Raw genomic sequence first — 26643 nt, 5'->3', positions numbered from 1 at the left:
AATCTGTTACAAACAAGGCAGCAGCAAGCAGCCAACTTACTTGTGACTAATTAAACTCTTAGAAGAAACTGTCTTCTCTAATGTTTACAAAGTTCAAGGTATACAGTTCATAAACCTTACAACTGGACAAAAGCTTGAGCAGTCATAATGGGGAAAAAAATAAAGATATAGAAATCACAAGGGATTTTTCCCTTGAAACAAATCGACAAACTTACCACTTTAATACAATAAGTATCAAAGCTTTTCATTGTGAATTACCATTATACAGAACTCCTTTGAAAAAAATCAAAGATGTTTTAAATCAGCATATCTCCATGTGTGTTACTTACCTATTTAGGAAAAGCAGCGAGGAGTCCTGTGGCACCTTATAGACTAACAGAAGTGTTGGAGCATTAGCTTTTGTGGGGAAAGACCCACTTTATCAGATGCATGCATCTGACGAAGTGGGTCGTTGCCCATGAAAGCTTATGCTCCAACACTTCTGTTAGTCTATAAGGTGCCACAGGACTCCTCGCTGCTTTTGCAGATTCAGACTAACACGGCTACTCCTCTGATACTTTACCTATTTAGATGGGAAAATATAGTAATTTCTGGAATCAGCTGCTAGACTTATACCTACAAAAGTTTCCACTATAAGCCTTAATTGCAATTTCAGTCTGAAACAGACCTATTGGGCTGAAGTTTTTCTTGACTGGTCTATAATCAACAGGTAATTTTTTGAAGGCAGCAACAAAATCAGTGATTTTTTTTTAAATTTTAGGAGGGCAGGAAACAATCCCACTTTGCCCATTGCAAAAAAAAAAAAAAAAAAAACAACCACCCTCCCCCCCCCCCGCCTAAAAACATGCTTTTTGAAGAGGCACACAGTATTTTTTTAAACTGCTATGTACACAGTGATGATGGACTGGGGCCTTCGCTCGAACTGAAAACACTGTCTTTGTCGTACCAAAGTTATGAGGGTATGCCTACACTACAAAGTTAATTTGAACAAACAGCTGTTAGTTCGAATTAACTTTCATAGGCGCTACAAAGGAAAACCGCCAGTTCGAACTTAATTCGAACTAGCGGAGCGCTTAATTTGAACTAGGTAAACCTCATTCTACGAGGACTAACGCCTAGTTCGAATTAAGTAATTCGAATTAAGGGCTGTGTGGCCACTTAATTTGAACTAGTGGGAGGCTAGCCCTCCCTAGCTTGCCCTGGTGGCCACTCTGGGCACCACCAGGGAAACTCGTCTGCCCCCCTCCTGGCCCCGGAGCCCTTAAAGGGGCACGGTCTGGCTACGGTGCCCGTGCCAAGTGCAAGCCTGCCAGCACCCAGCCAGCAGACTCTGCACCTGGCAAGGCACGAGCCAGCCACCCGCTGCCACCCAGTCCTCCGCCTCTTCCCGGGACCAGGCTGGCAGCTCCCAGGAACCTGCCCGGGGCCGCAAGAGGCGGGCACCTGCCTGGTCTATTGCGGACATCATGGATCTCATCGAGGTTTGGGGGGAAGCCTCCAACGTCCACGACCTCCGCACTAGGCACAGGAAAGTGGCCGTCTAGGGCAGAATAGCTGCCAGCCTGGCCACCCAGGAGCTGGTTTGCATGAAAATCAAGGTGGTCAAGTGAGACCCCGACCCTGAGCTTAGAACATAAAAACATAAGAATGGCCGTACTGGGTCACACCAAAGGTCCATCTAGCCCAGTAGCCTGTCTGCCGACAGCGGCCAACACTAGGTACCCTGGAGGGGATAGACTGAAGACAATGACCAAGCCATTTGTCTCGTGCCATCCATCTCCAGCCTTCCACAAACAGAGGCCAGGGACACCATTTCTACCCCCTGGCTAATACCACTCCATGGACCCAATCTCCATGAATTTATCTAACTTCTCTTTAAACTCTGTTATAGTGCCTTCACAGCCTCCTGCAGCAAGGAGTTCCACGGGTTGACTATTTGCTTTGTGAAGAAGAAATTTCTGTTCTTAGTTTGAAGCCTGCTACCCATTAATTTCATTTGGTGTCCTCTAGTCCTTCTATGGGAACTAATGAAGAACTTTTCTTTATGCACCCTCTCCACACCACTCATGCTTTTATAGACCTCTATCATATCCCCCCTCAGTCTCTTCTTTTCTAAGCTGAAAAGTCTCAGTCTCTTTAGCCTCTCTTCATATGGGACCTGTTCCAAACCCCTGATCATTTTAGTTGCCCTTTTTGGAACCTTTTCCAAGGCGAAAATATCTTTTCTGGGGTGAGGAGATCACATCCGTACACAGTACTGAAGATATGGCGTACCACAGTTTTATACTTCCCCTCCTCCTTCTTCCCCTGGCTTCCCCCTTCCAACTCCCACCTCCCAGTTTCCTCCTCCCCTCTCCCACCCTCTCTCTTCCCCTGTCCCACCTCCTTTTCCCAGTCTCCCTGAGTTTTGTTCAATAAAGAGAGTTTCTATTTTTGAACACACATGTCATTTATTTTGTACATCAGGAAGGGGGGCTAGGGAAGGGTAAGTGGAAGGAGGTGAGGGAGGAATGGGGTACGAGCCCCCCATAGGGAGGACTGGGGTGGCTCTGTGGGCTGCTCGGGGTGGAAGCTCTCCTGCAGCCCCCCGATTGACACCTCCCCCCCCCCGGATGGCAGCCTGCGGCAAGTGCAGCCGGGCTGATGGCCGAGTGCTGTGATATGCCGAGTGTGGGCATTCAGGGCACTCCAAGCCACGACTGCTTTGCTGTCCCTCATCGAGGTAGACAAGCAAGTGGGGAACCCCTGAGAACTGTCTGTCCGGGATGGGGGTCGGGTCCCTTTAAGCACAGCCCTCGGCTAGCCTGAGACAGCAGCTCCATGCTCTAAGTCCTAATCTGATGCCCTGCTGGCACTGCTTCTGGCCATCCTTAACCTTGGTTCAGGGTCCACTCAATGTGGACATGCTAGTTCGAATTAGCAAAATGCTAATTCGAACTAGTTTTTAGGTCTAGATGCACTAGTTCGAATTAGCTTAGTTCGAATTAACTAATTCGAATTAAGTTAGTTCGAATTAGTGCTGTAGTGTAGACATACCCTGAGAGATTGAAAGTGCCTGAATTGCAGTTTAAAAAAAAAATCAATGACAGGTGAAATTTTGGCCCTATTGAAATAGTTAGGACATTTGCCATTGACTACAATGGGGTCACAATTTCACTGAGAGTCTCTAACCTTACACAAACAAAAATAAAGTATGTTCATGCATCTAGTTAAGCATCTAATACTAAAAGGAATTGAAGATGAGTTTTGTGAGCTATCACTGATAACAAATGAAGAGAAGCATGCTTAGCACTGAGTCTGGACATGGCCTGCACCTCACAGGTTTTAACCCTTCAGCATTCAACTATTTAGGGTAGGCACTTGCTAGCTTAAGGAATTTATAAGGTCTATTGCAAAATCCACAATCCTCGAATAAAGCACAAGATAAATAAATAGTTCTAAGAAAAGCAACGGAAGCCAATTACCTCCAAATTAATTGTCAATTCTCTTTCAGATAAATGTTGTATTACATTCTAAAAATAACATTAGTGCATGCTTAACTTTGCCCCCTTTGTAAACCTTAAATTCACTACTTTATTCCATATAATATATAAAGCGTGCAAGGTAGCAAACTTAACATTGCAGGAGCAACTTTAACCATTGTAATTTTTGTAACTTTTGAATGCCTGAATTTGTAAGTTTAATGTTGTGTTAATACTAGCTTTTTCACTTGGGCTGATATATTCCCATGGTGTGAAGGGCCAGCATTAGGCATTTTGCACCATTCAAGACCTGTAGTAAAGCTGTTAAAGACTGTGGATTGGCTTTGAGATAAATCCTGTATATGGGACCTGGAAGAGCTCCTACACTGGTCTCAAATTGTCTGTTGCTAAGAGAATGTGCAGGAGCGATCATGGAAGATGTACTTATATGGATTTATGTACAGGTACTTACACGGATTCATGGAAGATGTCCTTACACGGACTCTGTGCCTCTTGCTCCATATATGTCATCTGAAGAAGTGTGTTGTGCCCACCAAAGCTCATGACACTATGTACATTTTTTGGTTAGTCTCTAAGAGTGTGTCTAAACTACATGGCTCCGTCAATGGATTAGGCTGATTGGCAGAGGGAAATGAAGCCGTGATTTAAATAATCGCGGCTTCATTTAAATTTAAATGGCTGCCGCGCTCTGCCAACCAGCTGATGATCAGCTGTTTGTCGGCAGATCGGGGCAGTCTGAATGTGCCGCTGTCGACAAGGAAGCCTTTGTCGACTGGCGCAGGTATGCTTCCTTGTCGACAGCGGCGCATCCAGACTGCCCCGATCTGCCAACGAACAGCTGATCATCAGCTGGTCGGCAGAGCGCAGCAGCCATTTAAATTTAAATGAAGCCGCGATTATTTAAATCGTGGCTTCATTTCCCTCTGCCAATCAGCCTAATCTACATGGCTCCATTGATGGAGCCATGTAGTTTAGACACACCCTAAGGGTATGTCTAGACTGCATTTAAAAAAAACCCTGCCTTCTTTTCAAAAACTTCACCTGCATCCACACTGCAATCGCGAAATTAAATCGAAAGAATGCAGGGGATTTTTCAACATTGGTAAACCTCAAATTAAGTGGAAGAATGCCTTTTTCGAAATAGTTCTTTCAAAAAAAAAAAAAAAGGTGTGTGTGGACACAGAACAGGGACATTTTTTAAAAGAGGAGGCAATCAAAAAAAGTACAGGTGCCCTGATGGCCATTCTGTGAATAGCAATCAAGGCTTTCTTTCAAGAGAGTGTCCATGCAGTCTGGATGCTCTCTTTCCAAAAAGCAGATTGCTTTTTTGATCTGGTTTTGAGGTGTGGACACTCTTTCAAAAAAGCTTTTTTCGAAAGAAGCTTGCAGTCTAGAAGTACCCTAAGGTGCTACAAGACCACTCATTGCTTTATAAGCTTTTTTTTTTTAAACATGGAGTCAGTAGCACTAACAAATGGAGTAGTCAGTATTCCAGTTTAGGGCTGAAGCAATGGTCCTTAAGGGACCAGGTTGCAGACCTGCCTTAGGTTGAGGAGAAAATATATTTTTATACTTATATAACACCTGTTTAATTGCCCCACACAAGGTGAGAATTTCAACCATAATGTAAAGATATTTCAGGTCCTTTCAATGCAAAGAACAGAGCTTGTGAAAAATTCTCACGGTGAAATATGAGGGATTATCTCATGGAAGTATTTAATTGTGTGCCTAACTTCAAACACCTTTCTGAATCATGGTCTCTATGCCTTCATTCTTGAGTATCAAGATTAGATAGTATCCTTCTGAAAATTATTTGAACACAGTAAAGGTACTGCATGAACTCTCTCACATGGCTGAGCTTGGGGCAATGATTGTCTCCAGATTACCTGTGGGCAGCTACCTTATGCTACTTCATCTTTACCCCTCAGCAACACTCAGAGATATGTCTGAATAACTACAGTGCATGCAATTATTTTAAAATCCTGAAAAGGACAGTTTAAAAGATACCTTGTGCACGGACAACTTATTTAGGTAACAAAATATGTTTATTGTAGTGGCTAATTAGTTTAGTGCACCATCTCTTCCTCTCTTGAGACTTGGCTTCAAATTCTAGCTCTCCCTATATTCTAGTTGCCCACAATTTCATTTTGTCCCTATAAACCATCACGTAGCCAACCACAATTCTGCACAACTGGCAGACTTGGCTTCAAAGAGGTTCAGGAACACATTTTAGCAAGCAATATGAAGGTCATGAATTAATTGAACTGGCAGAACCACTTGGGGATTTTTTTCTCAGCTCCTGTGAATATTAGTAGTAATTTCAAGCCAGTACCCCTGACATTCATGAACAAAAATGTGTTCATAGCATTACAAAATAGATAAATTATATATGTTTTTCTGTAAAGTCTAGCAAGGATACCAGATTTAAAACTATTTTTTTAAAATAGAATTTATTTAAAAGGATTTATTTCCAATCACTTAAAAATTATTTAACTAAAAGGAAAAAAATACTGCATTATGTTGTATTTTTACTGTAGCCAGATTACTTTAACCAGCTATTTTCAAATGTAAAGTACATCTTTAGTTTCCCTCTTGTAGACTGTATTCAGAAATATATTTTCTTATCAGAAGAATGTGTAAGAATCTAAAAGCAAAATAAAATTTTTAAAAAGATTAATTTCTTCATGCAGTTGTATGAGATCCTATCCTATTCTTCTTATGGTGAAATAAGTGATGAAATTAGTTTGCCCAAGAAAGTGTTAATCCAGATTTTCTACAGTCAATACATATTTAATTCTTAACTGGTGATATTTTTTATTAAACTGTAATATGGAGATCACTTGCTATAAAATCATCAACCAGTAGAATGCTAATCAAATCAAGGATACAAAACAAAACGGTTAAGATCTTACTGTCATAGCATATTTTACATATCAGCTAGTTTCCAGAAATGATACAAAAAGTGAAACAGAGCTATATGTTACTGACATATCTGCAGTCTGATCTAGTTACAGTACCTCGCAAATCTTTTCTTAGTTTGCGAAGATCTTTTTGAAAGTCTTCAAATTTCATTTGTGAAGCTTGAAAGAGGTCCTGTGGCTCTGGAAGAGGAAAGATGCATTGCTCTTTTCCAGCATCCTGACAAAAATAGAAACAAGCATTTAATTTATGTTTATTTTTAAAGGTATACATTTTAAATTATTAATATTTATTAAAATTTTTCTTATTAAAACAAGTAGCTGACCCAAGCATTACTTGTGAACAAACACCAAACAAAATAAAAGTTTCAATGTTTTATTTAGTTTTTAAATTGGCAAAAGATAACTCACTCACCTCATCAAAGTTACGCAAATAATATGAGACAATATATGACAGAAGACTCCTGCTATTATCCTGTGTAGAAAAAACAAAATAATGTTAAATTTAATTATATTGCTAAGTTGTATTTAAAGTATAATAGGTATAGATCATAGATTTAGATATATCTAGATCTATTTTAAAAAGCTACAATTAAAGCTCCTTTAACCAAGTAAGAGCAAAGAAAATCAGAATGGAAGTCAATATTCTATGCTGAATTATGCTGTTAAAGCAAAACACATGCTGAATAGGAACAGGCTAAATAAAGTGCTTAAAGCAAAGCATATGCTTAACTCGTTTGCTGAGTTGATGTCTCAAATGTAAAAATGCAATACTGCCTAATCCTTAAAATGCTTAGGTGAAGAGATATAATCTGTGGATTTCACACAATTTAATGCATAGATTAAACACCAAATGACATGAGGCAGGAGTAGAGTCTGTCATTCAATAGACATGGTGCTCAAGACTGCCTTTGGATTGTGTCCATATTAAACATGCACAGTCACTCATCCTTTTAATATAAGTGCTTTTACTGAATAAATAATACCTAATTAGAATTACTACTCTGTGAGCTAAATGTGGAAAATCCATCCTCAGGTTTTATTAAAACACGCTCCTAGTGAAGTAGTTTTGGTAGTACTATATAAATGTACAAACTCACTCACTTCCATTTCTTGATCTTGTCCACTGCCTAAAAGACCAATTTCCTAGGTATCAACCCCCCCCTCCCTTTTTTGTGGGTGTGGTTCAGTGTACACCAAAATAAGGTAAGAAGCTTCAGTTCAGCCGTGAGGCCTGAAAAACTTAATGTCTGCCATATGCAGACTAACAGGTATTAAGGCTATGTCTACACTGTAGTTATTTCAGAATAAGCTATTCTGGAATAGTTATTCTGAAATAGCTTATTTCGAAATAGTAAGTCTACACTGCAGGAAAGCCTCAAAATTAGTCCGAGGCAGGTTTTCCTAATGTAGACGTGCTATTTTGATTTACAGCCCCAGGAGGAATAACTTAAAATGGTCCTGGTGAGGGGCTATTTCAAAAAAAAACAGAAATGGAGCATCTCCACATGCCTTATTTCAAAATAGCTGTTTTGGAATAGGCATTATTCTTCATAGAACGAGGTTTATAAAAGTTGGAATAAGCTGTCCATTATTTTGAAATTATTTCAAAATGATGGAACTGCTATGTAGGCGCCTGCATAGTTATTTCATAATAACAACCGTTATTATGAAATAACTTTGCTGTGTAGACAAACCCTAACAGAGCAGCACATTCTATAAGCCAGTTTCACTGCTAGTTGAGTGGGTAAAACTCTCCTGAAATTAAGGGAGATATCCAGAAGTGAATTTCAACCTGTGTTGTCAAATCCTCTTTGGCCATGCAGCAGAAAGTTTATTCAAGTTCAGTTATGGTCTGAAGTTCAAAAATAGACAGCCTAGTTTACAGATTATATACAGTAGTTTATATGCCCAAAGAACATGTACAGCCTCATATGGAGAATGGTAATTCCATTTCCCAGAAAATTTCAAGATTTCCAAATTTACTTTTGTATTCACTCAGAAAGAAACCCAAAGATTTCAAAATTATCTGCAAAATAACTCTCCCCTCTCCCCAAAATAAAATAAAACATATTTTGGTTCAATACATTTTGTTTTGACAAAAATGTTTTGATTTTTACTTTTAAAATTATTAAAAAATCAAATGAGCAATCATTTAAAAAAGAAAACGTGTGCTTTGACATTGTTGGAACTCATTGTTGGCATTGCTGAGTGCTTCTCAACACTGAAATGAAATTTTGATAAAAAAGATACAAAGTTTGCAAAACATTTTGATTTAGACAGTACAGGCTGAACCTCTCTCATTTGGGACTCCATGGGCAGGCAACATCTGTGGTCTGGCAGGGCCATAAATACTGCTAGACCAGAGAGTCCCCGTCACAGGGGCAATGATCTGGGGGTACAGAGTCCTGGGAGCAGCTCCTGGCCTGCTACTTCTGGGGAACCCCAGGAGCAGCTGCCACTGCCACTTCACATGCAAGGCTGAGAAACCCCGGGAGTGGCTGCATAGGGTTGGAGACAGGAAGCAGAGCCCCACAAGTGGGCTGGGGGCAGCAGACCCAGGCAGGTGGGCCAGAGAAGGTCAGCTCTCTGGGTTCTCCTGAGACAGCTGCCAGGAAGTCCCAGGAGAGCCCGGATGCCTGACTTCCCATGGTCCAGCAAATTACCTTGTTTGGGACCACTCTGGTCCCAAGGGCGCTGGAGAAGGGAGGTTCACCCTTTACTGCATTTTCAGTCAAGTTTCTCCAAGCAGCTGCACGTGTATGCATTTTAAATGTATTTGCAATTATTGTGAAAGAACTAGCCAATGAATCTACAAATAAATTACATATCAAGGACCCGATTCAGCAAAGCACTTCAGAATGTGCTTAAATGCTTTATTCACCTGGGGCTCAGAACAGATGTTACAGTCAGGGTTAAGCACAGGTTCCCCTAGGCTTGGAACAGGAACACGGTGAGATTAAAGCCATCTGGCATTTTAGGAGTACAATGCCATGGTTCCACATGCAAAATGGACTGGTAGTAACAAAAGCCCTTCTCTTATTGCTCAAAATAACAAGGACAGCAGCACAGGACACACTTATTCCCTGCAAGAATGGCTGCTTGGGAGAAGAAGCAGGGGTCCTTTTTCCTGTCCCTGAAAAGATAACAACACTACAAAAACCCAACACTACCAAACCCATTACTTAATCCAGTATACAGGGCACTTCTGCTTGGGTGAGTGAGCTTTGGGCTCAGTGAATTCTTTTCCTTCTTCAGCTCACGGAGCAGTGACTCTTAAAGTTAACACCCACTGAGATGCATGGAACAGTTCCCTCTGTAGATATTCCTATGCAGAACAGTTATACTCAGGTCATATTTTCAAGCTTTTCTTCACAAACATGAAGGCTTGAAATTTACTAACTGAAAGCTGAGTTTCTGATTTAATCAGCTCATTCCAGGAGATAGTATGATAATCATGGGTGTACAGTGCCCTTGCTTTGTTCACCATCTTGGTTGAGTGGCTCTGTTAGGCAGCTTTAAGCAATAGGATACTTACCATCACTACTATTTCTTTTTTTGAAACTATTTCACAGCCCAGCAACTCTCTCTGTGCTAGATACATGCCTTGCAGAATCATATAATGAATCTCCCACTATTAGGTATTTTATATGGTAACAACAACACATATTCAGCCATTTTCCATGACTATTTTTCTCCCCCAAAACTAGTATTTTCTGGAATTGGGTTTTACAACAGTTTCCATTTCTAAAACACATACAAAGAGTAAAAATAATTATACCAAAGAAAACTTTACTGGAAGTAAAAACCATAAATTGGGAGCACAAAGAGATTCAGATATACCCTAAGTAAGGAAGTAAGACCATTTTTAATTTAAGACACTGATTTGTTTGTCACGTTAATAACCACAGAGAAGGCAGAGTCATTTCCAAATAGTTCTACAGATAAATTCACTCAGTAAGTGCAATCAAATTCAAATGCAGTGAAAAATATTTCTGTCTTTAACTTTATACAAGGTCTGTCATGCATTTCTTAAGAAAAGGACCATAAAGCAGCACTCTGTTCTTAAAGAATGCAACACTCGTTTTTCTACAGTCAATATACTTACACTGCTCTTAACATCTTTCAGCTTTGGAAGAATGTCCAATCCAAACCCATCTGCCTGTCCACGTGTCCTGTTTCCACCATTCATGTAATTTCCAAATGCAAGAACCAAACCCAGAACCTGCATAACTCCCGCCCCACTTTTCAACATCTGTAAGAAAGAATATATATATTTATACTGTATATACATAAATAACTCTGTTGAAATTTTTAATACTTGTCCCTCCTTTATCTGATGAGGTGTGGCTATCAGTAATTAAAAGATTAGCTAAAAGTTTTAGGTAGTAGATTGATATTGCATTTTATCCGGAAGTTATGAGTCTGATATTCTACAAAGTTATACCAGGGATACACAAACTCCAACAAAAAATGACACAACTTATAGCAAATTAAATTCACTCCAATTTCAGCACATTCAGTTACTCTCAAAATATGTATTGGGGGCAGAGAAGGATATGTATAGGTTTCAAGTTACTCCAGTTTTTCTCCAAAATAAGTATAAAGTATTATAACAGATTGACCCATTCAGAAGGTGGCTACAGTACTTTCTTAGCACACCATAGTATTCCCAAGTGGTAAATTTACTTTGGTCCCTGATCTTGCAATCAGTTCTGCAAAAAGCAGTAAATATGCAGCATATGGCACATCTTGCAGGACTGGGGCTTCAGGAACACATATTTCTAATAGAAAGAAGAAATGTTTATTTTAAATGCCCACTGTATAAATATTAAATTTATCCTAAGCATGTTCAAATATGTCTTAAAATCATTAGATTATGAAAAACTAACTCCACATTACCTCAACAAAGCTACTGATTTAGTAATAATTTTACAGCAAACTTCCAAGTTGCATCCTAAAAGAAAGAACTGGCATTTCTTCTCTTTAATACGAAGGTTTAAGAAATGTGCATATTAAATTAAAGTATGTGACTCCTTATTTTTATAAAGGAGACAGCTCATTTAGATCAGATATTTCAGATGTGTTGAAGAAATACTTTCAAAATCAAAGCATACACTCAAAATGATCTAAAATGGCATTCGTTTGGAGAGGGAAAGAAATGAGACAGTAACTATGAAGATGGAAGTTTTTGCTTTGGCAAAAGCAGAAGTTACATTATTCCCTAGAGGCTGATGTGTATTGGCTGCAAACTCGTGATGTTATAGTTCAGCAGCGAAAGCCAATTTTAAAATTTGCTTTGATCTCGAAGCACAATCATAAAATGTTCCATTCTGCAGGACTGCGATCCCTCAGATTTAATGAGAGCTTAAAGTAAATAAAAGAAAACTTTTGAAATATGAGTACAGCTGAACAAGGAAGATTAAACATCAGAAAATCTAGCTTTACCTTTATACGGACCAGAACCTACCTCACACAGTTTCTGTAGCAATTCAAGTTTGCGATGGATAGAACAAATGCTTTCCGAAAACGTTGATTGGAACAGGATACAAAATACCCGTTCTGAAAAGTTGGGGATTAGTGAGAGTTCATAAAGAAACCTGGAGGAATGATTAAAGAAAAATGATTTAGTTTTGTTAGTGACGATTTTTCACTATTTGCTTCTTTGTAATTCTGGTTAGGTTATTAGAGTACATTAAGTCTCCCTAAAATATGTGGCATACGTGTCTCCCAAGAATCGTATTCTGTTGAAGATAGTGTTCTTACTGTTCAGGTTTGTCCAAAGATTTGGCATTCTCCCTCTCTTTGGATGACTTGCCATGCTTTTCTATTTTTTCCAGTTCATCTGATTGTGCTCTCTTAAAAAAAAACAAAAAAAAAAAACCAAGCAAACAAAGAAATTAAAAAGTGTTTATTCAAAAGCTAGATAATTAAGCTTTACAAATATTTATGCCATTGTAACAAATAACTTTTTTAAACTTTTCTTTGGGCATCTGTTCATGGTAAAACTACTTAATTCATGGAGTGATTTTAAGTGTAAATATGTTTGATTCAAAACAGAACATCTCTGAATCGTCCAAATAATGTTATTGACTATTAGTAATCTGCAAAAGATTTATTCATTCAACTATGCATTGAGACAATACTTTTACTTCCTGCCCTCCACTCCCTACTTTTTTTTCTTTTGGATGTTTATAAAGTTTCCAAGATCAAAGTATTTCCCTTTTAAGTGGTATTTCTCATTCAAAAATCAGTTGGGTTGCATTTGAATGCAATTTGATCTATATCTACATACATTGTATTTTTAACTAAATCAAAGGGATCCATATTGTTCAGTGTTACTTAACTTTTATTCAGGATTTTGGAAAAGGAATGGAATAATAAAACAATCACTGAGCTGATTTAAAAGTATCATACAAGACACATATAACACGAATAAACAATTATGGTGTTTTTTCCTAGCGTATAATGAATCTCACTTTATCTTTAAAAATAACCCACTGCAATCACATGTAAATCTCATTTTTCTTCTTGACATTAGTTCCTTGGATGACCCTCTGTTAGGGCATGTGGTCTTTCTTGCAATAGTCCTTGTTAAGTGAAGATGGAGAGATCTCATAGGTTGCAAATCTTTCCATATTCATTGCCACTACAATTAATTTTCCAACTACAGTGATGCATAAGTTGGGTAGAATTTCTCTTTTTGGCTTTATCTTCATGGCCATTTTAAATATGTGTTTAACTCTTGACAAAAGTATAACATACAGGGGAAAGTAGTAAGTTTAACTCCAAATTATTTATCTATATTCAAGGAGGAAAAAGTGCCCATATCTTAACATACAGTATTATAGAAAGGGAAGACAACACTTCAACACATGCAACCATTAGCATCTTTGCCTCTCATGAAAGACTAAAACCAAAAGCCAGCAGCACCTGAGTATCTTAATGGTTCCGGCATTAACAAGTTTGGAAGGAGAACATTAGGACTCTAAACAGATGATTTATAGTACCACAATTTTGTCAGTCACCATGGAAGAATTAGATTTGGGCTGACTTTTAACTTTTTAAGATCAATTTCTGATCTGAAGGTGAAAGCAAAAAAGTATATTACTCAATGACCAGGTGACTGAAAAGTTATCTGAGATCCATCATTTAGTCCAGCATATTAAAAGAAATCTGCTGTAGAATTTCTCTGCAGACCACTTGAAGTTGGTGAGGTCCAATGACACATGTTCCAAATGCTCCCCAATCAATTGGCGTGTCAGTGACTATTCCCCACAGGGACAGGATCTGTTAACAGTCAGCTTCCCAGTGGTCTGTCTTTTGAATATGAAGGGCTCTGATGGAGAAGATATTATCTGCCTGAGCAGAGAGATTCACTATCTTTTTTCTGCATTAGGCTTGGTTCTTAGCTACCTTTCTGATAATGTACATAATGTACCCCACTACTGCTGGATAAGAGGAATAAGGTTTCTCAAGAATAATTTGACAGCTTTTATCTCCAGGATGCAGGCTTGAGGGGCTACAGTACAATACTCTGCACTTGAGATTTCCCTACTCTGGGAGTCCTTATTTTAGAAAGCAGAATCCACTTGAGCTTAGAGGTGGTTTCTCTGACGGTGTTCATTCTGTTGAAGGCTTCAAGTCCAATGAGGAATCCATGCTGGCTATCCCTCACCACCCTACTATCCTCCAAATGCCTACAAACCGATTGTTCAATAATTTGTTTTAGGACCTTTCCAAATATTAAAGATGCCTTGACTGGTCTATAATTTACTAGGTCCTCTTTGGTCCCCCTTTTAAAAGTCACATACGTTATTTTCTTTCTCCAGACATCTGGAACCATACCTGTCCTCCATGAGTTCTTGAAGATAATTTCCAATTATTCTGAATTTGTTTCAGCTAGTTTCTTGAGAACCCTTGGATGAATTTCACCAGACTCTGCCAAGCCAACCTAACTTAGGTAAATATTCTTTAACCTGTTCTTTACTATTCTGACATTTTTCCCCTTGTTAAATGGTAATTGTGCTGAGTATCTGATCACAATTAACTTTTTTAATGCAGACTGAAGGAAAAAATATGTATTATTATAAGAGGTGGCATTGCTAGCCCCTTTTGTGTGCCTGAAATCCTGAGTTTTTTTTAATGAACTGCTCTTCAGTTGTTTGCTACATTAAAGAAAATGACCCCCATGAGCCATTTATTGTCTGTCATCTATGGAAAATTTTTAAATTTTATCTGAACTTATTTTTCATTTTGTGACCAAGAATATACTTTGGTGACACGGCCAATTCCTCTCTCTCAAACACATATTTTGAACACTACAAACCACATTTGTTGGGACGTTGATGGAAGTCAGTACAAAGAAGACAGGTCAGAAGTCTTGGAAACATGTTTCTCCCCTCAACTTGAATCTTTAGAAAAGATGTGTTTATAGGAGGCTGTGTTCTCCTGCGAGCTTTGGAAGTAACAAATGGAGGGGGGAGGAGAAGAGAAGGTCTTTTTGAGGCTGCTCAGGGACTTGAAATTTCACATTGGCAGAATGACCCCACTTCAGAGGCCTTAACGAGTTTCTGCTGGTAGTGAATCCGAATCTTTTTCCTCTTTTCTTCCATGACTTGCTACTTCTATATTAATACATTCCATAAGAGTTTACCTATCAGTCTAACACAGAGGAGCAGAACTCAGAAAATAAGTTGCTTTTACTGATCAAGTGTACAAAGTATTTAATTATTTCAATCATCCAGCAGAGAGGCAGAGGGAGAGGGTGTGTGTGGGGGGGGGGGGGGTGAGTGGGTGGGTGGGTGTCTGTCTGTCTGTCTCCCAGCCCCTGGAAAGGGCAGGGCAGAAAGCAGCCCACCCTTAGCGCTACCCAGACCATAGCACACCCACCACCCTACCCCTCAGAGCTGCACCAAGCACCCTACCTGGTGCTCTGAGAGCAATTAAAAGGGGCCTGAGGCCTTGGGCTCTGTCTGTTGCTGTTGTTGGGCCCCAGGACAATTGTCCTCCTTCCTCCTCCTCTTTGGCAGGCTTGCTATCATCCTATATTTTAGCAACATATTAAGGTGGAACACTGATAGGTCTATTTAGCATTCAAAGTTCTTTTGATAGTATTCAATCTGGTAAAAAAGAAACTCCAGAAAGATTTGCACTCTAGGGTTACACAGACAGTAGCAGAACAGCATCTGCAGAGCTATAGGAGTACCCCGTGTCCCCTCCTGTCTCACTATGGAGTACAGCTTTGCAATCATGGAATATTTTAAAATGCAGATTTTTCTAATCGATTAGCTTAACCGAGAAGGACTTCTAGCCCGCAAGGCATGTCTTTTAACAGCAAAATCTCTTTCTGATGCAAACTATGGAGAAATGTGGATCTTCCTACAGCTTGACATTTTTAGCCTTTGGAAAGAGAATGATCTATAAGGTGTTATGAGACACTGATGCAGAGAAAAAAACCAATTGAAGGCATTGAGAAGAGTAGCAGTTCCTTCCTCATAAGACAGGATAAGGATAACAATACCCTTCCCAAACCACTTACATGATTCTGAGGGACTCACCAGAATGAGTAGAGATGGGCCCGAGCCCGAAGGGTCAGATCTCAATTTTCCCGAACTAAGGCCATGTCTGCACAATGGCTGTTACACCGGCATAGCTACGATGCCTTAGAGGTAAGACAGATTTCAATGCCAGAAGGGGTTTTTCCATTACTTCATGAACACCAAAAGATGGTAGCTAGGTCGATGGAAGCATTATTCCATCAAGCTAGCTGTGCCTATACCATGGGATACAATCCTCAGAAATGTGGATTTTTCATACTCCTAAGTGCTAGCTTAAGGTTTAACTATAGTCCAAGCCTGCAAGGGATCAGAGTTTTGATTAAGACTCATGCCCACTAATGCCATGTTACAGGCTTCAGGGTGGGGACCATCATCCCTACTTATATGCTTTCTGCTGAAGTCAACCAAACAGTAGCAGAAAATACCAGTCGACTTCAATTCACTGAAACCATGTAGTGTACTGTGAATACAAAATGTACGTGGAGAGTTTGTATAAAAAAAAGTAGCACTGATTTTAGAAAGGCCATTAACTTGAAACACCACATGGTTCCATTGTAAATATCTAGCAGGGTGTTTAAAAATTGATGATTTAAAAATCAGATTTTTATTTAAATTACAGATTTGTAAAAAAGATAAATATTGTTTATTTAGGAATGAACCTGTTTAAAGTTAAATGTGATATTAAGGTCTACATTTACAATATTAAAATAAAATATATATTGCATGAATGAGTGCTTTTCAAATTTTGATGAGTTTAGGAGGGCTTTGTTTTTTTCATTATAACCAGAAATGGGACCAAAAAAAAAAAAAAAAAAAGACTATTGAGATGAACTCAGGTTTCACTAGTAAGTTATGTTGTATAATAGGTTTCTATATTATTTTAAGCCTTAACAATGACTGGCCTGCTCTAGAAACAGGGGAGTTACTATCCAGGCTTGCTGGAAGAAGGCTTTGTGGAGAAGTTGGAAGGAGCAAGGTCAGAAACTGTTGCAAAAAAGTGGGTTTTGGTTTGTTTTGCAACACTTCCTCACTCCCAAAAAGGACAGCCTCTCAGTACTTATAGCTGCAGTTACCATGCAATTCTCAGAAATCATCATGTTTTCAAATATTTAGGGTCAAACCTTCTTAACAGCTATAGCTCATCTGGAAAATACTTATTTAGGAATGACTTTTTGAAAATTTTCCACAGTGCCTAATTTTTTGTCCCTGTATCCTTACAATTAAATCACTTTAAACTTCCTAAAATGTAGGTGGATTTTAATTCTGGTTCCTGCAGAAGATGCTTTTGAAGGGCAAAAATAACCCATTTAAAGTATCAATGTTATATGAATACGGGACATGTTTTTTTAAGTTTATGTTTAACACAACGCTGTACTGTTAGTGTGTGTGTGTGTGTGTGTGTGTGTGCGCGCGCGCGCTCTGACACCTGGTTGTGTGCTTCTGATTCCAAACATGGCATGTGGTTAGTCCATAATGCTATTTTGGCAACTCTAAGGTTCATGTATAGCTCATCTACAGTACTTCTCATCAGTAGCTCACATCTGAAGATCAACATTTCAGAAGAAACTATACAACTGTTGAACAAAAGTGTAGATACTACACACTTATCCATTAATAAAGATGTTACCATCCCATTGCAATACTGGTTAATAATCCTAAACAAATTACACAGTTTTTTTTTTATTTAAAAAAAATCTCTAAAGTTGTATTTAGTAACTACGTGGTTTAAGAAGGCTTTAATTCCTCAGTAAACAGGAATTGAGTCCTTAGTACTGTGGTTTTTGAAATTAGGGTGTATTTAGGTCTGGAGGCTGCCCAAACTTCATTCATATCTAGAAGGGGAAAGCACCATGCCAAACATATGCAATCAGGAAAAATTACATTCTGAAGGAAGATTGTAAAACAAATGCTCCCATATGTTTCACGGAGAGCAAATAAAATGGCTAAGGACTAGTACAGTGATCTTTAACTATCTGGCAATAAAAAAAACCCAACAATCTTCAGAGCTGAGAATTAATTTAACGTCTGCAAAGTACAGAAAGGAGTCACATAGGCTAACTACTCTCATAAACATTCTAGAAGACACAAAGCCATGCAAAAGTATAGTAAGGAACAGCCCAGGCATCACAGACCTTACATTCACAGAAACAGATCAGAGGAAAGAGGGGAAGCAGAGAGAATGGCTTGCTCCAGATGACATAACAGGTCATTGCCGGAGCCCAGATTTAAATCAGATTCTTGGGTGTCAGTGTAATGCCCTGAATACTAGACCTTACTGCCTCAAAAAATACCTATACTCTTCCCCCTTGCCAACATTAGCTAGTGTGGTGGTGAACACCTGAGACTGCTCAGGTTGAGAAATAAGATGTGTATTAAATGAACTTGCTCTCAAATATCTAGTTTGTCTGGAATAAATATATAACATCCTCCCAGGAGCTCCACTGTTCTCAAGGAATTCCCTACATCAGGTACAGAAAACATCAAAGGCTACTGACAACAACGTTATTCTGTTACACAAACGTTATTCTGTTACACTGAAAAGAGTGACCAATATACAGGAGGTGGAAAGCATTTCACAGATGTGTGCCAGGAAATTAGTGAAAGTCCCTTGTTAGCAGGGCTGACCTTCATCCAGAGAGAAGACCCATAGGTTTCAGTAAAAAATGTTCTAGACATTTGGGAACAGTCAATGAAGTGTTGGGATGAATAGTACACAATGGTGTGATCAAGGCGGGCAAGAATTGGCAGTGTTAGGAGTGGGCGCTCACTAGAAATAATGGCAGGCTCTGTTTCTTAAAATGTGTAGCCCTCGGAAGTGAAACTGACTGCTTCTCACTGAAGCTGCTGCCACACCTTGGTTTTACTCCTCCACCTCTCACCTTGCTGTATCATGTGTCACTTCCCTGGCTCCCCAGCACCACTACCAATCATACCCAACCATTTTCCAGCACTCCAGCAGTTCATGAGGAGGAAGAGGAAAAGAGGCAAGGCAAGCTGCTGCCACGCACAGAGTGCTCACCTCTCTTCTACTGCCAGTGCCAGTCTCCTCAAAGCAAACTCCCTAGACTACCAGTAGAGAGGACTCACTTTAGCAACTACCCCAAGCGAGAAGCTGCAGGACTCTCACCATTCCCATGACTTGTCACCAAAGCCAGAAGAAACAGGACAAAAAGCCTGTTGCCATAATGGGTAAAGAACAGTAGGGAGGTCCACAGAAAGCACCTCCATAGGGTGCTGTATGTTGGAAGCATGGGAAGTTGAATGGAATAGGAGATGGGAAAATAAATAGATTAATAAAAAGAGGGAAAAGAACATGGAAATGATGGATTTTTTTGTGGGTGAAAGATAGAAAGAATACTAGAATGACAGATTTTTCTGCAGGGAATATTTGTCATTGGAATAAGCATCCTATATATGAGCGAATGAGCTGGAATACTGAATGTTGGCAGCAAATAATTGATGTTTTTCTCTGAAATCACAGGGTAATGAATATGAATAATGTATCGATTACCATTTCACTCGCAAAGAGTAAGATTATTTTTGAAAATGAGAAAATTAAAATAGGCAAAGTTCTTCTGTGGGGTGGCAAACGAGCCTCTCCCTCCTTTATTTTGACTCTGTGAAAGCACCTACGGGTCTTCTATGTGAGAAGAGGCCAGGTGAAAAATGGCAGAGGTCAGATGGATCTAGGAAAGACCAAGTATTCTTAAACACCGCTCTCCATGCAAACCACAGGGTTAGCAGAGACCCTGTTTTCGTTCTTCTTTCCTCTGCAGCATAGGTCACTTGCCAATCTAAATCAGAGCAAATGGTGGATTGTCTGTAGCTTGAAATCTAAATCAAGAGTTCGGGACTTCAGTCATTCAGCCAGAAGTTACAGGCATACTGAAGCAGTGGACAAGTGAGTTTTGTCGCTTTCAATCTACAGGTCAGACAAGATGGTATAATGGTCCCTTCTGTGCTCAAATCCATGAAGGTTTGGAGCAAGAAGGCAGTCTCAGTCAGGGTAGGGCAGTGACAGAGAGGATGAGGAAGGCATAAAGGATGATCCAGTATTACAGCAGTAGCCTCAGACATGGGCAACTGGACTCAATTCATATTCCGCCACAGTCTTCCTATATGACCTTAGGTAAGTCACTCACTCTTTCTGTGTCTCCTCTCTCTGTCTACGTCTACACTGGCCCCTGTGACAAACATGCTGTCATGGGGGAATGAAAGGGGTCAGAACAGCGCTTATTTGTGCTGTCACTTGCCAGGGCTGAACTCCATGTTTGTGAGTTCATAGCTCTGGCACCTGGGTTTACCACATCAGTTATGAAGGTAAAATAAAATTGCTTGATTGCTAATTACTTAAGCTCCAGCACCTCTTTCATTACTAACTGAACACCAGAGTAGCATAACAGGAAAAGGTTCTAGCTCTGCAGCTTACAGATGTCAATGTGAAGCTGAGTACCCAAATAACCGATAAACCTAGGTTTATCGGTTAATCTTATCAACTACATGCACTCCGCCCCCCCCATTGCTGCCTCTGTATCATGATACAACGGCAGCAGCGTGAGGTGGCAGAGGGCTCCCCGGGAGTGGGGCTGGGAGTGCACTGAGTGCCGGTCCTGCCTTCAAGAACTCTTGAATAATCATGTAACTGATGATATTTTGTGCGGTTACATGACTATTCAGTTAATCACTATCTAACATCCATACTGCAGATATCCACATATCTCTATGCATCATTCAAGGGGAGTCAGATCTCCTGTCTACTCTAAAAGGAAAACTCATATGTACATAATGTAACTTCATCCCCCAAATAGATGATTTCAGGGAAACTTCATAAGCTGAAATAAATTTCCTGAACCTCTCTCAGGGTCTTTGTAGAACAGTGTGATCCAGCCTTACATGCTCAATATATTTAAAAGCAAGGACCCCCAGTTTTCACAATTATATTTTAAATTCTAAGCTAAGGGAATACTAGGTAACTGCATCTATTGGGCAGGAGCGCCAAGAATATTTCCCCTACTTAATGATTTCTACCTTTAGACGTGGGACCTATTGAGGGTAACCAGAAGGCCTGTTTGCTGTTCCGGGGAATTTAGAGGCCTTGACCTGACAATACTAATGTCAACATCTTCTAGGCATAAGTGGCCTTCTACCTCTCTTGCAACAGTGGAAGTCAGAAATGCTCTGCTGGGTTCTGCTGTTCCTGGCTGTACAGTAAGTATAATGCTGGGACCATAATGCTTTAGAGTGTATCCTGATTTATTCTTAAATCTCTGAATTTGCATGGTTTTCACACAATCTCTCAAAGCAGTTAGTATCTCATGTTTATGGATCTTGCTATACTAAGTTTTACTTTTCTCAATGATCCTTTCCTTCAAAGCAAGGAGTGGGGAACCTAAGGCCTGGGGGAAGGAGGTGGCCCCTGGCTTGCTTGGATCTGGCCCCCGAGGCTTGGGGTGCCCCCCACAACATTGGGAGCCCGTGCTGATGCTCCAGCCTTCCTCCTTATATCCCCCACAAGGCTGGTTCACACCAAATCTACTATCCTGTCCCCCTCCAACAAGGTTTGATGTATGAGGGGCATGTGGAGAGTGTCTTTCTCCTTCTCAGTTGGTGGCCACCTCAGCGAGGGTTTTGTTTTGGGTTTTGTTTGTTTGTTTGTGTTTGTTTTTGTTTTCTCACTTGCGTGCGGCTCCCAAATGATTTTTCTGTGGATCAGGGCCTCCAGCCCAAAAAAGGTTCCTCACCCCTGCTATAAAGTCACTAACCATTATTTTCTGCAAAAGTGAAATTCCAGGAAATATAGTATGCAATAGTGTTAGGTACAGCACAGGAAAAATATTCATTAAAAACAAATACAGTTTTATTTTATATTTATTCCTGTCAAATATAGTATCAAGATTATTAAAAGGCAGAAATTATCTATTTAAATATACATAAAATCATTGACTTTAAAAAATAAATGCACTTTACAAAATGGATTGCCATTTTAAAAAGGCAATTGTTTATCCTAATTTGCATGCAGATTTGACAAAGTAAAAATTTCCTTAACAGAGAACACATTTGTGCATCTTAATAATGAATTCTTCTTTCAAACCCCCAAACACCTTCATATGAAACACAGTGTATACCTATGTACTTATGCCTACTAAAACTCACATTCTCGTAGAGGGCTTGAAGGGTCTCTAGGTCAACAATGGAGTTGTCCAAGTTCACAACAGCTGTGAAGAAGACAAAGTGAAAAGGAATTAGTTGTCAAAATGATAATCCAGCAGTGAAAGACACACTGAACACAATGCACAGGAATTGCTTTTCTGACCCCACTGCTCGTACAGCTTAAGGGTTTTAACTTTATTAATGCCTTGAATAGTGCTGTTTCTAAGACCACGGTCTAGGAACCTGGTAGAGCCAGGTGACAAGCGTTAAAGAATTCATCCCCCTCTCCCAACACACACACGATCCCATGAGTACGACCAAAGCCAAAGTTCAGAGATAAGCTTTACATCAGACTTTCATGGTCCAAATGAAAGCATTATAAAAATTTGTAAATCTGTACAACCACACACAGAGTCACGCACAAAAAAAAATGCTCATTCCCGTCACTGGTTGGTTTCAGACTTAAACTGATTAATCCACAAATCAGCCAGTTAACTTCAAGACTCCTAACAAGGGTCAAATCTTCTATGCACTAAGCCGACAGGTTTAGTACGGATACAAAATATGCCTTTCCTGTTCCTAACCAATGCTTGTATCTCTCTCTCTCTCTCTCTCTCTCTCTCTCTCTCTCTCTCTCTCTCTCTCACACACACACACACACACACACACACACACACACACACACACACACAGTATTATAAATACTATAAAATCTATAAAGTGAAAGTAGAGGTACCAGGCATATTTCATATTTACGCTGGTCAGGGAAGAATCATTCCATAAATAAATATGAATATAAAATTATTAATATAGGATTATTTAAAACCCCATAAATTATATATATTTTTACAAGCTTACCATCCAGGTTATTAGAAAGCAAATCAGAAAGGAATGCTGAACGTGACACATCAGGGATTCTTGTAATAATAAATACTTTTACCACAATATTTTAACTTGTGCCATTTTGTTCTTTATTTGATTGTGTTCTATTTCTGTGTTTTTTTGTTTTCTGTATACATATTCATCTGTTAGGCAAAATAAACCTGGGACAAAAATACTCTAGCAACCATGATGGTGATCAGGGATGGAATCCCAGTATCTGATTACTTGATCCTCTATAAATCAGTGTCCTTGACTGTCACTAAGTGATTTTGTGTATACACCTCAAGATTACAGACAATATAATTCAAACTCATTTGTTTCCCATTGCTTTAAAGCATTCAGTGACACCACTCAGTGCCTGGGACTCATCACATTTTCCCCCTACATGTCTGGAACTTAATTGTAGTTACAGTACAATAAAAATATATGAATAAAGAAACACTGATCTTGATTAAGCCAAGCAGGGTCCAGTGCATATGTATGGACAGAGTTTTAGCAGATGAAAAGAATGGAAACTTATTTGGAAACGTGTTAATACTCCAAAACAATAACAAAGATCTTTTCTGTTTTTTTTCTTATCCAATATAATTTATTCATATATTTTCCCTTCTGTTTCCTACCATTTAAAATGTTTTAGAAGCCCACATTTAATGTAAACTGTAGTATTATAAAGGGTAGAGAAAGAGGTGAAATATATTAGGAATTTGCATAAGATTATGCTAAAATTGAGTTGTCTATTTGCATTCCAAATGCCAATATTTTCCCTTTTCATTTAAGAACTTTAAAAAATGTCAAATACATTAAAAGTCCATTTAAACTAGCAAAACATATTTAATAGCTGAAGCGTATGTCTTTAAATCAGCTGATGACAACACGATTGCTAACAGTCTCTGAAGATACAACAATGGTTTTTGTTTTGTCCGGATATATGTTTGTGCTATTTTATGTCACTTGTTCAATCAAAGATTAAAAATCAGTAATAATGTGTTCGGATTCTGCAGTGTAGAGATTTCTACACATCGTTTGAGCTTGTATACCAGTGTTATAACAGCTGTCCAAAACAAGGTGTAGTATGGAACTACATTTACTCATGTAACCGATCTTTGCTTTTACAAGTTAGTGTATTTATATTGTATGCAAACACCACAACCCTTGAGTCATTTACTTGGAAGCAATGGTTATCTTCCACTACCACTGGTCCTGGTTTGGATACTGTCTGCTTCTGAAGTAAGAAATATGGCAAAAGTTCCTGTTCTGACTTCTTCCACAATGTTAAGATCATCCATGGATTACTGAAAGAGCAATAGAGCACTTTGTTTGAATGCTTGCCTGAGATAAGAGAATGCCTGGCAAACACAATGGTGCCAGGTCTGTGTACTTTCAAGAAAACAAGTATGCAGAAGAGTGTGCATATATCAGGGAGATGCTTAAAGCAAATCAGTCTCAGAAGACTACCCACAAGGATATAAAGAAATGGTGTGTGTGTGTGTGTGTGTGTGTGTGTGTGCGTGCGTGCACGCGTACACATGTGTATGCGTGTGTAAATAAGTGTCACTCCCAAGATAATGACACAGCTAAATATACCTACATATATACATATACCTACTCACCTATCATTCTATAAAATCCCACTAGGATTTTTCCACATAAAAACCCACAAAAATGTTTATTTCCAGATAAAGAATTATACATTCAATAATGTAAGGGGATCATTAAAAACATCTCGACGATACTATTTTGTAGTCACAAACTCATATAAACAAGGGTCACTGTAGTTAAGCATCTGATTCTATTTACCCAACAACTAAAACTGCAAGATAACGAACCCCCAAAATCCACTATATGGTGGTCCACTCATTAATAGAAACATCCATAACATCAACTCTTCCTAGGTAACTCGGGAGGTCCTGACTGAGGTGAACTACACAGTTCTAGTGTGTCACGGTCAGGGCTTTACTCACATGGTTCCACAATTATATCCCATTGTCCCACTGGGAACAGGTCGGGGGGAAAATCAAATCTCACAGGCATTTTTTTTTTTTAGTAAGTCAGTATAGTCACAGATGAAACACATCCACTAATACAGTGAAAAAAATCATCTCCTATCTTGACTGTTGCAAAACGCTCTTCACTAGTCTCAGTGAAACCCATGCCGTGCCTATTCAATACATTGAAAGCACTGCAGTAAATGACATCTACCCCATGCATAACTCTGATGTAACTGTGCAAACCTGCTCTTTTCATGCAATGGTTACTAGTTTTCTGTCAATCAAAATAAAGTTTCTTGTCCTATTTATCTACCTAATGTACTTACTCAGCTACAGTTCCCACAATATCTAAGCACCTCACAATTTAACATATGTATACTCACAACATCCTTGTGAGAGAGGAAGGCAGTATTTTACATAAAAGGATCTGGAGCACAGAAAGGCTAAGTGACTTGCTCAAGGTGACACAGTAAGTCTGTGGCAGAGCTGGGAACTCAACCCAGATTTTTCAAGTCCTACACTACTCCCCACATTATGAGTCACCCTTCCTCTTTCCAGTTCTCAGCAGCCAGACTTGACATAATTGTCTCTCTCTGCTTATGCAATTTTGTTCTTTCTTATCCATCATCACCACTCTGTCAGTGTTGCCAGCCTTGAATACCAACTTCTCTGATTCTACAAAGGCCGCAGGGTCTCTTTCCATGCTGCCCTTTATGCAGAGCTCCTCCTCCCAAAATGAATCTATAAGCCTCATCATTCATCAAATGCCTTCTCAAGATCCATTATCACCTTGAGAGCTATTTAAATCGATCACTTAATGACAGCTAGGTTGAGAAGCAGTTGGGAATACCTGAAATTATTGAATTTTTTTTTTTGCATGATTCAGAGCCACCCAGTGTGCAAACAGGTACACTGCAAAATGGTCTGAGCTTATTATCCTCCCATCCCTCTTAGTATTTGCCACAATCTGATGAAAAATTCCATGTAACAAGTGTAAGCAGGGACAAAGTCTTTCTGAGTGTGCACAGCCTTTATTATAATGGAAGGAGTGATTATTTTCAGGGCTTTTATGTAAGCATTAAAGGAGAATAATAGTAAAATAAATTATGCAAATTTATTCATACAGTGAAAATATCAAGCAAGCCAACTGTGTGCCATTTTCAAAACAAGGACTAAAATGTGTCCGAACAACCAGCAGGACAAAGACGTGCCAACAGTTTTTTTTGTGTGTGTGAAAATAGCTAGTCACCTACAAAGAGTATTGGATACAAGAGAATATTGGAACTAAGCAAAGGAGCTTATTGTACAGTACAAACTGTACATAAATAACATTTAAATTGCCATGCCTTTACTATGAAAATCACACGTTTCCTATAAATCCTGAAACCAATCTAGAATAGAAGCCAATCCTCAATACATAAAACATCAAGCCACTGGCAAGATGAATCCAAGAGCTGAATTAAAGTAGGAATAGTGACAACATGCGTGCAGTCATGTCCCGCATGATGCCACACTCGCCTTATGCCGCTACTCCTGGCTTCCACCTTCCTGCCCCCCGCACTATGCCCATTCCCCCTCCGCCTGCCCCCCCCACTATGCCTCTGCTCCCTCCCCAGGTGATGCCCATGCCTCCTTCCCAAGTGGTGCCTATGCCCCCTCCCCC

The 26643-nt window shown here is 39.3% G+C and overlaps 1 protein-coding gene across 3 annotated transcripts in view; it reads right to left on the bottom strand.

Moving 5' to 3' along the window:
- The window catches only part of FMN2 (formin 2), a 242297-nt gene that overhangs the window by 84277 nt on the left and 131377 nt on the right, over positions 1-26643 (bottom strand). For 2 of the 3 annotated variants that reach the window (XM_075924820.2, XM_075924819.2), the window contains exons 9-14: positions 22114-22175; positions 12167-12258; positions 11871-12000; positions 10509-10655; positions 6816-6875; positions 6500-6620 (exon numbers count right to left, since the gene is read on the bottom strand). In XM_075924820.2, the coding sequence (XP_075780935.2) occupies positions 6500-6620; positions 6816-6875; positions 10509-10655; positions 11871-12000; positions 12167-12258; positions 22114-22175 (612 nt within the window). Of the gene's footprint in view, positions 1-5992; positions 6127-6499; positions 6621-6815; positions 6876-10508; positions 10656-11870; positions 12001-12166; positions 12259-22113; positions 22176-26643 lie in introns of those variants that run through there. The other variant, XM_075924822.2, reaches the window with a different exon arrangement.

This window comes from Pelodiscus sinensis, chromosome 3 (genome assembly GCF_052426305.1).
Source record: "Pelodiscus sinensis isolate ZL-2025 chromosome 3, ASM5242630v1, whole genome shotgun sequence".
In the NCBI taxonomy this organism is placed as follows: Eukaryota; Metazoa; Chordata; order Testudines; family Trionychidae; genus Pelodiscus; species Pelodiscus sinensis.
This window is presented reverse-complemented; position numbering and strand designations above follow the sequence as displayed.